This window comes from Topomyia yanbarensis, chromosome 3 (assembly GCF_030247195.1).
Source record: "Topomyia yanbarensis strain Yona2022 chromosome 3, ASM3024719v1, whole genome shotgun sequence".
NCBI lineage: Eukaryota > Metazoa > Arthropoda > Insecta > Diptera > Culicidae > Topomyia > Topomyia yanbarensis.
In genome coordinates, this window is record NC_080672.1 from 406840817 (window position 1) to 406855957 (window position 15141).

The 15141-nt window shown below is 38.1% G+C and overlaps 1 protein-coding gene across 1 annotated transcript in view; it reads left to right on the top strand.

The window, feature by feature from the left end:
• The first annotated feature begins 278 nt into the window (after positions 1 to 278).
• LOC131688455 (uncharacterized) overlaps positions 279 to 15141 on the top strand; it is a 177539-nt gene continuing 162676 nt past the window's right edge. Inside the window, exon 1 of the mRNA XM_058972724.1 lies at positions 279 to 1231. Within this exon, the coding sequence (XP_058828707.1) occupies positions 1199 to 1231 (33 nt within the window). The 5' untranslated portion in view covers positions 279 to 1198. The remainder of the gene's footprint in view (positions 1232 to 15141) is intronic.

Here is a 15141-nt window from a genome sequence, read left to right on the forward strand (position 1 = left end):
CTGTTTCCAACAGCGAAAATCGGTCTCTTTGGAGCAGCCTATTGTCGCTGTTGCTTGAATGCTGTTGCTGCTGCTGCTGCCGCTGAAGAAGACCCCGGCGGCAGCACTTGTTGTTGACTGTTGCTTTTCCCTTCGCGAACCATGCTTTCGAGCGCAGTATGCTCATCTTTCGGCTGCAGATATGTATATTGAAGCAGTAGCAACGCGACCGACGCGGTGCGGGACCGTAAAAAGAGTTCATACACCAAAATCAGTTCAGTTCGCGTTTGGACATCGAATCGGTCTGGTGTGTTCGCTGCAGCTAGCTTTCCATGCCCCTCGGAGGAGTCCAGAGTGGAGTTTCGCGCATTTCCCGCAGGTTTTCGATATACTATATCCGTTAGAGCACGCGAGCGCGCGAGTGTTGTTACTGCGACGCGACGGTCAGAAACGGCGCCGCTTTTCGGCCCGAAGACGGTGCAGAGTTGCGAGAGGCAGAAAAAATTGGCGGAATTAAGTTTCTATTTATTCTGGTTGCTGGCTTTCCTCGGTGAGGTTTGCTGCGTTTTTTTATTTTTTATTTTCTGGTGGTCTGATTGTGTGAGATATGCAGTTAGCTTCGGAATTCGCCGTGCAGAACTAAAGCCGGGTGCCGTTGGATTTTGTTTCTTTAGCTCGGTGTTGATTTGCCTAAAATTATTACCTACTATCTATGTGCGATAGAGCAAGTGATACGCGCACAAAGAACGTAACAGTTTATGCTTGATGTGGTCGGCGAAAAAATGTTTTCGGAGGTGTGAAATGGATAATTGATTGCTTTTCGAGGTGGAAGATCTAGGTGATTGCTAACTGGTTGCAGCTTTGGACAAGAGAGTGGAACGAAAAAAATCATAACAATCTCACAATACCAGAAGTACGCTAGACGCCCTACAATCGGTGATCAATCAAACGCACGTGTAGACGCTTTTGAACGTACCTATCGCCGTCCATTACTACGAAAGAGCTGAAAGTATTATACGCGAAAAGTGTGCTAATTAGATTTACGTTATTATTCTCCAGCGGGGGAAATTTTCGCTACTCATTACGAGGGGTGCGAGAGAAAGTTGTTCTTGGAGACAAGCGTCTAGTGTCAGTGGTCAGGTTGGTCTAATTCCCGAGTTTGGATCAACGTCAGTAACAAGTGCCCGTCCCCTTGGAACAAGATATCGATTCACGCAAGATGAGGATAAGAGTTGGATTTCTTATTTTGATGGTAAGTTTAAACAACTCTTTTGCTCCGAAAAAAAACAATCACCGTTGACCAATAAATTACCGATATGTGTCAAGATACCCGCTTGTTCCCCCCGTTTCTTCGAGCTTGCGGATGTTTGCGTCTTGAACTATAGATAGAAAAACTGGACGCCAGCAAATCTGCTGGCACGCCGAGCGAAAAAAAATGTATAATTCAAGAAATTGTGTGCACTACACCAAAGTGAACAAAACGAAAAACACTTTTGATGGTGCTTCTGGTGGCTGGTTGCACGTAAAAAATGTATGCGTTTTCAAGATTTCGTCTATACATGGAGAACTCATCGAAGCAAAAACCGATATTAGGTATAGACATAAGTTGGCTAGATGAGGGAAGAGTGAGCTGCGGCTGCTTGGCTACAAAAACCAACTATTTCAACGGCGGTTAGCTCAAAACAAGCATTAACTGGAACTGTGCCAGGCTTGTGCCGATTTCAAGTGATAGGGAAGAGTTCTTAAATGTTCCGAGAGAGCTCGGCGCATTGCATTGCATTGAGTCGGTAATATTATGGGAAAATGGGTACTACTTTGATTTTATTGTTTATTTTTGGCAGTTAAGGATGTAGTTTCAATGTATTGTTCCGCTTGTTGTGTCTATTATTTATGAATGAAAAATGAATTATTATGTTTAATCCATAATGATGAGTGTTGATAAAGGTATAACGTGATCAATTAATGCAAAGTGCCGCCTAAAACCATATCAAATTTTCTTATTTTTCATCATAAACAGGTTCAAATTTTATTTCGATAAATTATTTTTCTGGATCAATGCAGCCAGAATACTTATTACTTCAATCGAATATTCGAGTATACATCGAATATGTTGGGAATTCGTGAGTTGCATACATTGAAAAATATGAATGTGATTGAATAGTAAGTATTCGTGTATTGACATTCGAATGTAATCTCTGATAAAATGGAGTATGAATACAACCAGAAACAAAGTCCCTTTTGAGCCGAAATACGTAAGTAATAGAATGTGTGTAACTACCATCTATAATGGTGTGTATCTAACATATTTTTGATTCAAAAATACGAGAAAAAATATTGCGAAGTATAGGGTCAATAACTTCGACTACTGCCAACTTTTTTTGTTCCTGAAAAGTACAAGAAATGATATGGATGACAGCGTTGTGCGATACCTATCTTTCGGTCTTTTACTACAGAAGGTGAATTGCGAGCTCCCGATTATATATAATTGTGTACTGTTAAACGAAGACTACCTAACTATTATTTTATTGCCTGGACAATTGCCCCCTGAATGAATTGGAGCGGTAGCGTTGCCCGATTTTACAATCCGGCTACTTCCGTTTCGGGAAATATAACCTTTCCTAATTGTGTTAGACGTCACTGGCTATAATTGACTGACGCTTTGATGATAGCTGAAAACTCTGTTCTATTTTTCACAAATTTACTCGTCCGAAATGCAAGGGCAACTTTCTTCAAATCATTAAAAATTTCGCTTGCCGCCAAATTTATGTCAAATTTCCATTTATCCTTTGTATCCATCATACCTTATGCTTCAGCACGTGGTTACGCTACAATCAACAGACACAGGCCTCCAGAAGGGGTGATCGTTTTCTCATAATTGCTTTGCATCGCATCGCTCCCAATAGAAACTACTCTCTTCGCAGTTGTGCGTTGAAATGCATTTGGTGTCTATCTTTATGCAACTCTTTCACGGGAACAATGGAATGAATGGGGCTCACGACAACATGGTTATGAGTTACGGTATTTCAACTGGTTTTGATTGATTTTCACGGATAATATTAAATATAAAAGATGGGATGGGAAACGGAGAAAACATCGCAGATTGGTACGTCGGCGAAACTGTATTCCATGGTTCATCCAAGACTACGTAGTAGTATGATATAGTTGGTGGGACACTCACCTGGTAACCAGTCATCCTCGGTCCAACTCCCGATCTCCGCACATATGGTTTTAATGCGATCAAAGAGACGAATGACCCTAGAATTGAATTCTCTTCAATCGAAGCAAAACATAACCTCTAAATTTTTTTAACTTGGCAAATAATATAATCACGTGTATTTTTTATAACTTGGATTGCAGTATGAAGTTCAAATTTGGATATATCTAGAGAAAATTTAGAATAGGACGTAAGTAACAATGAGAGATTCTCTTTGGGGTCTTTCTCTTCTGTTTATTACTCGACTATTTCAACATTTACTACTCTACTCTTTGTATAATATTCTAGTAAAAACCGTCGGCTTTCGATATGTACTGGAAAATTAGTGCAAAGTGTTGTAATGACGTCGTAATAAACAAAAGAAAAAGTAAACAAAGAGAGGCTCTCAATGTTACTTACGTCCTATGGAAAATTTTCTCTAGATATCATTAATTTGGCTAATCTACTCGTACTCGATGTAATATTATAAAAAAATGATTAATTCGGAAACTTATGGTCATATGATTGTAGAACAAAAACATTTAATACACTTAGCAGTGTCATAAGACCCTTTTTTAACACTGCATGTATTCATTATTCTTAATTGTACGCTTTAGAAGAATTTATTTAATATTTTTCAGAACTATTATTCTCAAAATCATATAAAAAATAAATTGTACTATATCAAAAATTTTAGGGGTTGATGGAGGAGGACGGGCGAAGGTGGTAAGGTTTATCCGGTAAAAAGACACATTTTTGTTCATTTGTTCTGGTGGTACATGTGGGAAAAAATAGTTCCCAAAATCGCAAATAAAGTGCCATTAGTTCTGGAACAATCACGCTTATACGTTACGAAAACAGGACCATGAACAAAAAACATGTGTTTTATAATTATATGATATTTTCCTTCAGTAACGCTTTATTATTGTAGATATTTGTTTTTGTTTTGTGAACTTTAGTTACGATATCCGCCATGTCATTACCAAACCGATTTTCTGTACAAGAACTAGTTCACATCTTTATGATTATGATTCATAAAACGAAAGGTTGGCTTGTGATTTTATTCATAGATTTAGGAACATTATTCAGAGTCCGACTATGCGCCGTGAATTGATTGATGATTTAACACATCTTGAACAGGATCTGGTTTTCCTGGTTGTGAATTAGTTCACAAAATCAAAATAATTTCCTGAGAACTATTTCACGAAACTCGCAATATTATTCATGAATCCTTTCAAAAAGTTCACAAAATCATAAAATATTCATGTACAGTAATGTTTCGATTATATCACTATGCGTTTATATCAATATTCGTTTACAGTCTTCCCAAATAAACATCGTACGCAATGTTCGCTCTGGTTCAGTGCTCATATTAAACCCACATTTCGTGTACGAACTCGAACACGCTATTTCACACCAAAACACGTGCACATGTTCGTAGTTTTCTCTGTCTCACTCCCATCATGACTAGCGTTGACTCTTTCTGCCTTGTGCGAGCCGTTCTCGGTGTACGTACACGGATGTTTGAACTAGAGTTTGTACATCGTTCGCTTGTTTGAGGCGAACCTGTACATCGAGACGAAGCATGTTTGAGGTGGAACGCGTGCACGGAATTTTATACACAGGTACACTACCCATGATCGCATATTTGTTCCGTTTTCACTTAGATTTCCTATCTTAATTTGCGATCATAGGCAGTACAAACTTGTCGATGTTCATGGAAAGTCTGCTCGCTCACCCTCGATTATATCACGGTTTTTGCTTCGATTATATCACGCTTTTTGAAAAACAGACAAGGCATACTACGTTTTGATCCAAATAAGCCATATGTTGTGTTAAAAGTGCAAGGAGCTCTTTTACATTTGATTTGGTTATTTATATGTAGGATGCGCCTATTAGTGGGTTTCGGACTATTTCGTTTATATATGATGAGGTCGGTCAAAAAGTCAAACTTTTTTATTCTTTTATCTTAAAGTATAGATTCTTAAGAAAGTTTCTTAAATTTTTGTAGAGGTCTAAGTAGTAGAAGCAATGTTATAGAGTTGTTCATTTTGTTCCTTTACGGGGGCGGAACGCGTGGTGCGAAACTTTAAACGTTATGAGCTTTATCTCGAAATCATGTTTTACCAAAAACGTTCTTGCAATGACAAGGATTGCCGAAATATCTTTCGGCCGAGTCCAATTTTTGGTTTAAAATCTTCGTAACTTATTTGCCGTGTCCTTAAGGGAGGGGGCGGCGTCTGGGGTAGCGGGTTAATAAATTGACTTCTGTTTTATTCGCTTAATTGTCGGTTATCCGCAGGCAAATCTAACAAAAAAATGAGAAAACAAAATATGCAAGATATGGTAGGTATGATGAGATATGCTTTTTCTCTTGCATTGATGTGAATACTTTTCTTTTGGGCGGCTTCACATGGGTAGTGTGATAATGGAAACATGCCGTATTATTCATGTATTCGTGAACTGGTTCGTGATTCCTAGTATATAAGTCACAACCCTCAATTCGTGGTTATGAAACAATTTACAAAATCACGAAGCAATTATCCTGTATTCATGAACTCGTTCATGGTTCCTAGTATAACAGTAACGTCTGACTATTCGTGCTCGTGAAATGGTTCACAAAATCGAAAAATGTATGTATACGTGAATTGATTCATGATTCCTAGCGAATTAGTCATGACTGGCCATTCGTGCTCGTGAAATAGTTAACAAATTCTTTTTTCATTCTTTTTTAATTTTGCAAAAAGCAGGGAATTTGCCTCTTTTTCGAGTTAGACTTGTTTCTAATCCCATGTGTGAAGTTGCGGATCGAATCCAGATGAGTTGCGTACAAGGCAATCGATTTAAGAACGACGATATTCCTACACCCATTTTTCTCGGTTTTAATCATGTCATCTTTTTATTGGTTGCATGGCTTCAAATTTGTCAAAATATGAAAAAGTTCAAGCAGTGGCAATTGCGTAAGTTATGTGATATCCAACAATGCCATTTTCATAAAAAAAATTAATAATTTCATCAATGCTACGATTTTATAAATTTGATTTCATCAAGGTATATTATTTTACGTGTCGGTCATTTTTGGACAAACTTTATGAATTGATTCTGCGGATGTTCCGGTTTATTCCGAAAGTTATCACCTGACCAATAGAGTCCATATCCGCATCACATGCATAAATTCATTAGAATGATATTCAGCAAATACTTTTCAAGGTATTACCACAGTGTCCACGGACCATGATGATGATGATGATGATGATGATATGATCCACTATCCATTGTAGCACGGAAACAACCAGTAATATTGGGCAGTCCCTCTAGCAGACATGCACAAAAACGGTGCTGCACAGTGTCCTATTAATGTGTCAGAGCTAAGTTCATTGGGCTAGTGCTAGTTTCCGATTAGTTAGAGTTAGCAAGTAGCACGAGCACCGATAAGCAATAGCTCTCGCTAGTACGGTGATAGCTAGCACGCTGCATGGAGCTATAGCTCAGCTATAACAAAGAAGAAAAAATACAACGCGTTAGTGTGAATAATAATGCCTGCATCGTGTTTTTCTCTAAGAGTTGAAACACCTTATACACGGTGTATTTATTAGAACAATTTTATGCAAAAAAATTCAGCATCTCTGAAACTTCGGAATATGAAAGAATGGGCTTTCCCCTTTCATTTGAAACTAAGATCAAAATAATCCGTCGGGGGGTCCAGAGCAACTTTTTTTTTTGAAGTCTTTTTCGTAACAATATAGGTTTTACTACTGGAGATAATTCATATTTCTGTCCCTAGATGGAGCTTTATACATTCAAACAACACTAAAAGTGAGATTTTGATAGAAAATTTAATTGTCTACAAGTTTGTTGACCACTAAAAATTGATCTGAAATCATCCGGAAAAGTTGTTTATGATTTTAACAAAGTTATAATGAAATATGTTTTCTCGCACTTATTATATTACCAAAATAAAAATAATTGGGTTTAGTGGCATGAAAATATTAGACGGGATTCATTACGTTGACAATTCTAATTGAACTTAGGATGTTTGACAGAGTCAGAAAACTATTTGTGCTTTTGGTTTGTAATCTTTCCCGATAGGTTCGAAGGGACTACCATTAATCGGAAGGTACCCAAGCAACCAGAAGTTCGGAGAATACTTAAAAAGCACACTTTAAAGTTCACGTAAAGTTCTTAGCGAACTTTCAAGCTGCTTAAGCTTTAAGGCTCAAGTTACCTCAAGGCTTGGTAGTATGCGTAAGAAAAATTGTGTTCAGCTTTGCCACCAGATTATCCATTTAAACCTTTTCAAAACTCTAAAAGAAGAATATCAGTCGTTTTATTAGATCATCACGATTCAATTCATGCAAAATACCTGCTGGAAAAACCATCGGCTTAGCTGGATGGTGCTTTTGAAAAAGTGGCTGTGATTTTTTGTCACACTACCACACCGAGCTGGGGTACGCAACACAACTGCGCAATGAAAAAACCACAGCCACTTTTTCAAAAGCACCATCCAGCTAAGCCAATGGTTTTTCCAGCAGGTATTTTGCATGATTTGAATCATGGTGATCTAAAAAATCGACTGATATTCTTCTTTTAGAGTTTCAAAAAGGTTTAAATGGATAATCCGGTGGCAAAGCTGAACACAAATTTTCCTACGCACACTACCAAGCGTTCAATTCTAACACATGCTTAAAAAAGGTAACTTGAACCTTAATGGAACTTGAAAGCTGCTTAAGCCGCTATTAGACCATAAAACGTACTGAAAAATTACTTAAAACGAGAAGCTTGTGCAGCTCCCTTATACGAACTTTTGGTTGCTTGGGTATTGCTTGGTTACAAGGGTTTGCTTACATTTATGTTTTGTTACACGGGTGTTTTAGAAAGCTATTATAATTCCGTTCAAGACGAAATGTTGGGACACACCGTTTCTAATTTAACGCAAACCACAGTAGTAACTGTCCAAATTAGTGATTAGTGTGAAATGATTTATTCAAATTTTCTCCGCAAAGCATATTGTGGCAGTTGGATTTTATGGCCATTTCCTATCAATTATGCGAGATATCGTTACTAAATTGATCCTAGATAATGCGATATGTATTACTTTTGAAAGCAAAATATGATTTGAGTACAACAATAACCTTAAATACATAGAAGTCCTCGAATATATCCCAAAAAAAATTATCTTGATCCAAAAACTCAAAGTTTTTTGTTCACTGTTTGTCACATTGAGTTAATTTTGAAAACGGATAATCAGCGTTTTTAACCAAACGTTGCAATGAAATCCGCGAAATATTGCAATGGTGCGTTAAAAGTTTCATTGAGTTTGTTTAAATAAAAGGTTGAAGTTCAGGACAAGTGAGTTTTATACGAAGATGCTAACAGAGTAGGAGATTCATGTAAGAATAGTTATCAGTCATCCCTGAGAACAATCGAAAAAATGAAAAAGAAGGCATACATAATTGAAAAGGCTGTTTCTGCGGGAGGAATCACTTACCATCATGAAAAAGAATATTAATATCATACTAGTTTGGTCAACGCTTATCTAAAACTTCTCATCCCAAAAATATGAATGGTGCCCTGTATCAGGGAATTATAATTTTCAGCTAAAAGATGACTTTCCAAGCTCTCAAATTCCGCTGAATTCACTATTGAACTAAACACAACTATTTGGCAAATAAAAAAGTGCTTGTGAATTAACAAACCACTAGGTCTTCTGTGAAACTAACTTAGACTTAGAATTCGTAAAAATATTAAACTACTTTTTGGGATAATTTCAAATCGGTTTTTAGTTAGTAACAAAGTTGTAGACAATTAAATAATCTATCAGATTCTCACTTTTAGTGTTGTTCGAATGTCTAAAGCACCATCTAGGGGCAGAAATATGAACTAGTTCCATTGTAAAATCTATGTTTCCACAAAAAATACTTCAAAAAAAAAAGTTGCTCTAGACCCCCCGACGGATTATTTTGATTTTGGTTTCAAATGAAAGGGGAAAGCCCATTCTTTCATATCCTGAAGTTTCAGAGATGCTGAATTTTTTTTGCATAAAGTTGTTAAAAAAAGACACCGTGTATAATAATTAGCAATAGACATATTCTTTTATGACGTTACAACGATGTGACGAATCTTCATTCGACAAATATGTTATAAGTTTATCAAATGAACGCCTACATCAAAACTTATTACAGATTCGGAGAGTAGACAAAATTTCACGACAGATTCAATTTGATTTACCAACTACGCTATGTCCGCTTCTATAATTTAATTTGCCGCCTCTATCATTTAACTGTTCGACAGATCTTAATGATTGTTACATTAAGTTGAAGATTGTTTCGATGCAAAGTCCAGTAAATAATACTTGGTAATCGTTAGGCAACCCGTAGGTTGGAAATCCAATCTCGTTGACTTTCCTTAACAAGCCGTCGGCAACCAGGACAAAAGTATTAAAAGTAACAGAACGGCACCTCGACGATAGCCACAAATATTCAACTTCCTTATCACTGCCTCTCTCAGTGACGAGCTAAACGTGCGGTTACTAAGCATTGCGTTAATCCTAACGCAGGAACCCCATGACCGCGTGCAAAAGCATCCTCAATATCTAGGAGTACACCCAAGCTAGATCATTTTAGTGAGAAGGCCTTCTTAATATTGTAAACAACATCGTGAAGCTGATTGACCCACGCTGATATGGATGTTACATTTCGTGCAGCTCATACTCAATTAAGCTCATGATTCGGCTGTGATGAATGATTATCCGTTCTAAAGCTTTTAGAAGAACTTGAGCTTATAGACTTAAAGCTCTTGTCTTCTTCATAGCAGCATAGCACGGAGGATGGAATATCTTTTCAAGGCGATTTGTATGGAGCAAAACAGATAACTGCCCACTTGACTGATTCAGTGGTAACCAACATGCATGCATGCAACCGGGAAAGTGTGTGCCGAAGAGACAATTGATTTCATCCGTCACTTTAACGCCATCTCTAGTTTTTAATTATTTCATTTTGAAAATCTTTGGATTTCCAGAGAATTTTATTTAATCTGCTAACCCGATTCAGACTAGAGATATTGGTGCATAGGATTTTTTAGTCAGACCAGCGTTACAAAAAACACAGAATAATCTGTATTTACATAGATTTTTCAGCCATTTTCAGACCAACAAGCTGTATGTAAAGATGTACAGATTTTTTTAGGATAAAAATACAGATTTTTTAGGATAAAAATACAGAATTCCTTTGGCAACCCTGAGGCAGACTGCTACATCTATGACATTTCTTATAGGCACTACGGGATGTCCTGAAACCCAGAACTCAAAAATTTGGTAGGTACCCTACATTCAGAATATTTAGATTAGATTTTTATTACTTATGTACTCCATCCGCTCAGATTGATGTCTACCCCAATTGATGTGATGAACATTTGCATCACTGCCCATAACGAATGGAATCCCATTTCTGCTACAATATGATACAATGCTTTTGAAATTTTCAGAAGAAGATGGCTCGTTATGCGGCAGATATGCCGAATTATATATATAGTTCATGTTCATGTTACCGACAGTCAGAAAGTACGGTTCTTGAACCAATGCTATGAAAGCTTTACCTTCCTGCATAAGACGAGCTAAATCTATAGTTGCTGTACGTTTATGATGAAGATTGTGCTACTATAACCATTGTTAATTAGAAAACGGTATGTACATTTCATTTACAACACATATTGCACAACAATTAGAAAAAGTTGTAATGGAAACGCATATAGCGATCCATGTCAGGTTTAAATGGAAACCGATTGTATTTTGACTGCCATTCGGAAGACCCATATATCGGAGATTCGTAGGTAGACTTTAAGATCACAATTTGAGTCAAAATATCAATATCATTTTATTTGCGATTCGAGGAGGCCAACCATGACCATATTAGCACCGATTTCTATTGGCCAACCAGCTTGTGTACGGCTGTACTATTATTGTTCTTCATGACAGTTTGTATTTATAACGTAGCAGAAAACCGTTCATGATTTAAATAAATGTAATGAAATATGCGTACCAATGTAACGTGATAGACTAAAGACCTTGTACCCAAGCACTCGATTGGGTGACTTTAGATAAATAGGCCACCAGTAGCATTTTAAATCCACAGATGATACTAAAGGATAGCTGGGTATTTTTCTCCTTTTGCTTTGACCACAGTTCTAGGACCATGTTTATGAATTAACTTTCTGGAGATCACTACGAATCCAAAAATGAATGTCCTGGTCATGAACTCGAAAGGATTGCAATGAGAATTCTGAAAATATTTGAGAAAGCCAGCAAGTTTCAGAATCTAGTTTGTGAACTGTCAAATTTTGCGTATGTTTTGGATCATCCAGAAGGGAAGTACGTGGCAAATAGACATGTCTCAGTGACATACTTTCGAAAAAACAAAAAGTTATTGGACTATGTTCATGAACTGACCAGTTTCCCGGATGTTTTGGATTTTCCACGAGGTTCATATGCAGACTATGATCGATATTCGAGTCCAAATATCAGTATCATTTTAGTTGAATTTTTTAAATGCTTCCAAGTTCATTACAAAGTTTTGGGATCAATTTCATCGATTGACCATAGTGCCGCTTGTAGAGTATTATGAAGACAAAACATGGTCAACTATTTTTCCGATTTTTATTGGCTAACGGCGTCAATATAGGTAAATTTGATCAAAAAATGAAAATTGAACCTCTAACAAACAATTTGGTTACAAATTTAGTTTTAAAATCCGGGTCTACATGACACGCACCTTTTTTGGTACAGCCCTTCAGGAATGTCCGAAAATGTTGATTTCATTAGACGATTCGTTGTTCTACACGAAATACGAAAAATGCAGAAAATTCAAAATTGTATGTGGCCAACCAAATTGCATTTTGAAGGTTAGTTTCGGGTTATTTTGATCTCAGCACCCAAAGAGGACTAAAAATAAGAGAATAAGAAAATATCGAAAGAAAAATGCATTTTACCTAGTAAAAAGTAATATAGCCAAAATTTTCGCGCTTTTGTTAAATTTTACTAAAATTTCTTTTAATATATAGCAATTTATGTATAAGCTGAGCAATTAAAAAAGGTTTACTTTAGTTCGTCAATAATTTCTAGACAACGCCTACGACTAAAACCGTCGTTGGAAACCATCATCGCTTTTTCAAGCTTAACCATGCAATACGGTTCAAAAACCGATGCGTACAATCTAAATTTTCTTTTCCAAATTGCTCGGGCAACTGCACTTCCAATTCCTGTGTAGTGTTATATCGAGCAGTAGGTTAGAGAGCACATTGCGCACTGTCTGTGCATCCACCGGCTAACGGCAACAACCCGTCAAAACTATAATAGACTAGCTAGCCATGTTTATGGGAAATTCGTTGCGTTGAGATGCAAGAGGATACCTCACTGTTAAAGATGGGTTTTCCAGGATCGATTAAATACGTTTGCATTTTTAGCAATTTGTGCTAATTGCTGAACATGTGTAATCCTTGCTTCGCTCCCAAGTGATAATAACCAAAATAGAAAGATATAATTTAAAAACGAATTACGTAAGCATAGATCGTCAATAATTACGAGCCGCTGGGTATTTCCAGCCCACCAAACTGCACATCCAATAGCCCAAAGGTCGCATAGCAGAATAAAGCTTTCCCATTTTTTCTATTTTATTTTCTTCTTATTTATCACGTCTCTTCAGCAGTCAGCTGAGCTGAGATCGATCTGTAGTAGACAATATCGTTCGCTCGGTGAGAAACTGGAAGGAAGCCTTCGTTCCGTACTTCACTACTACCATGCCAACATTTTCGTTGCGATGATTGAACCTGCGCCAATTGTTTTTCTTCATGCATTTGTTCATATGTAGGTATTCAACTCACCGAACGATCGGTGGGTCATTAGAGCTTCTCGAGTGCAGTGCAGTTTATATGCAGCCGGGATAGAAAGAGAAAAATCAGTACTGTTTGGCTGTTGCATTGGTAGCGGGCAACACGAGCGGGAATCCGGGTTGGATAGACTATGGAAGTGTTCTCTGCATTTATCTATTGTTGTTGCTCACGCCACTCCGTACACATTGTAACAGTGAGCTGCGTTTTTCATCAACACTTCGCTTTGATTTCGCGCATGGCTTGGCGCACTCGACAGCGGCGGCGGCTGTTTTGTTGGAGTTTTAGTTACGCTTGAACAGGTTTAAGAACGGTAATTTAACATCGCATTAAAATGTGGAGTGTATATGATACACATTTTTCATAGTGGCTCAACAAAGCGGAGAAGCGAACAGGTGGAACTGTTGGTTCCCGTGGCAATCTAAGTACCAACGGGAGATTACCTTTTAGCTGCAGGCTACAGGGTTATGTGAGTCATCAACACACGAACCCAATTTCGTCTGTCATTGTTATTACTGTACGACAATACAACGAGGAACCTCAATTCGTGGAACAGCTGTCAGGTACACTTTTTTTCGTTGGAACTGCGACTGCGGCATCTTAAATCTACATTGGAATAGCCAAGTTTTGACACTGAATGATCGATGTCACCACGCTGTACGGTACTTTCAGTGTGCAACTCCCATTTCTAAACTATCTATTTTCCCCGCCTTTGGCAACGTGTGAAATATTACGAATGCCGCGCCACTTCCTATTTAAGCCGGTTCGGTATGAAAAATTAAAAAGATTTACTGCTCTATTCACGCGGCCCTGAATTGCCTCTGGAATGAGCAAGCTTTGTCATTTCGCCTTCTTTCGACAGCCCTAGCTAGGTTATAACAACATTCCCGAAATGGTACCAACTTTGCACATTTTTCTTGCGCTACACGATCGCTTTCTTCCATTGTCTTTGAAGATTTCCCGCATGTGAAGCTTTCATGACCCGGCGCGCTAGGGGCGACATGAAGCCATTTTACCACTACAAAAAACTTGGTCAGTTATGAGGCTCGATTTCAGCTTACATAAATTTTACATACAATATCATGCTAATCATCCGTAAATACTATTCGCTCCGACGCGAACGGAGTGATGAAGAGAGCAGGCCGGAAACCTGCGCCGCGTTGATAATACTAAACGGAGTTCGGTTCCCACATTCCTCATAGTACAAGTTGCGCGCGCAATTTGCAATCGGATTAGCGGTGTGGTACCAGTTTTAACGCAAACAAATGAAACTAGGATACCGATCGCGAGCTGGTTAATTACCGGCTGCATGTAGTGCTGCATGAAACGCAATGCTTTAAATTCACACAACCGTTAATTTGCAGTTCCGATTCCGATGGCAAAAATGAATCAGTTGCCTTTCTCTGAACGAATTTTCCCGTGCCATTTTCTTGTCAGTGCTCCACATTTCGAGCAGCACCGATCAATGTACGAATATATGAAATTACCCGTACAGTGTCAGGGGTGTGATTACATTTAGTGGAGTTTTGATCCATACCCACCGAGTCCGTAGCTGCGAACTGCGCGCCACAGTAAGACCGGTCGGTTAGTTAATGACGGTATCGCAAGAAGACAAGGCCACAACTTGCAAACTAATGAGTTTATTATTTTCACTTGCAGTTGAAGATCTGCCAAGCGATCCGCCAGATTTATCGGTAATTACGGGACGGAACGTCATTGACGGGGGATTGTTTATTTTATTTTCACTTTTTCAGATCGTCTGTTGGTTTTGCTTCGTGCTGGCACAGGGTACCTATTGCGTCGAGTAGGAAACTGACGGGTGGTGTGGATGGTAGCATATTAACCTTGACGTCCTATGGTTTGCACATATCTCGATCAACTCTTCTCGGTGAGCAGATTTGAGCAGTCTGTTAGAAAAGTGTGGGAACAGTGCGCAAATCGGCATAATATTGTATGTAATCGGTATTAGAAGACATTGCTTAGTGATAAGTCGCGTGTTGCCTGAACTAAAAGTAATAAACCTAATGGAATAGGAGAAGGCAAATGAATTCTTGTACAATGTTAAAATGCCCAGATGGATGTTTGAGTAC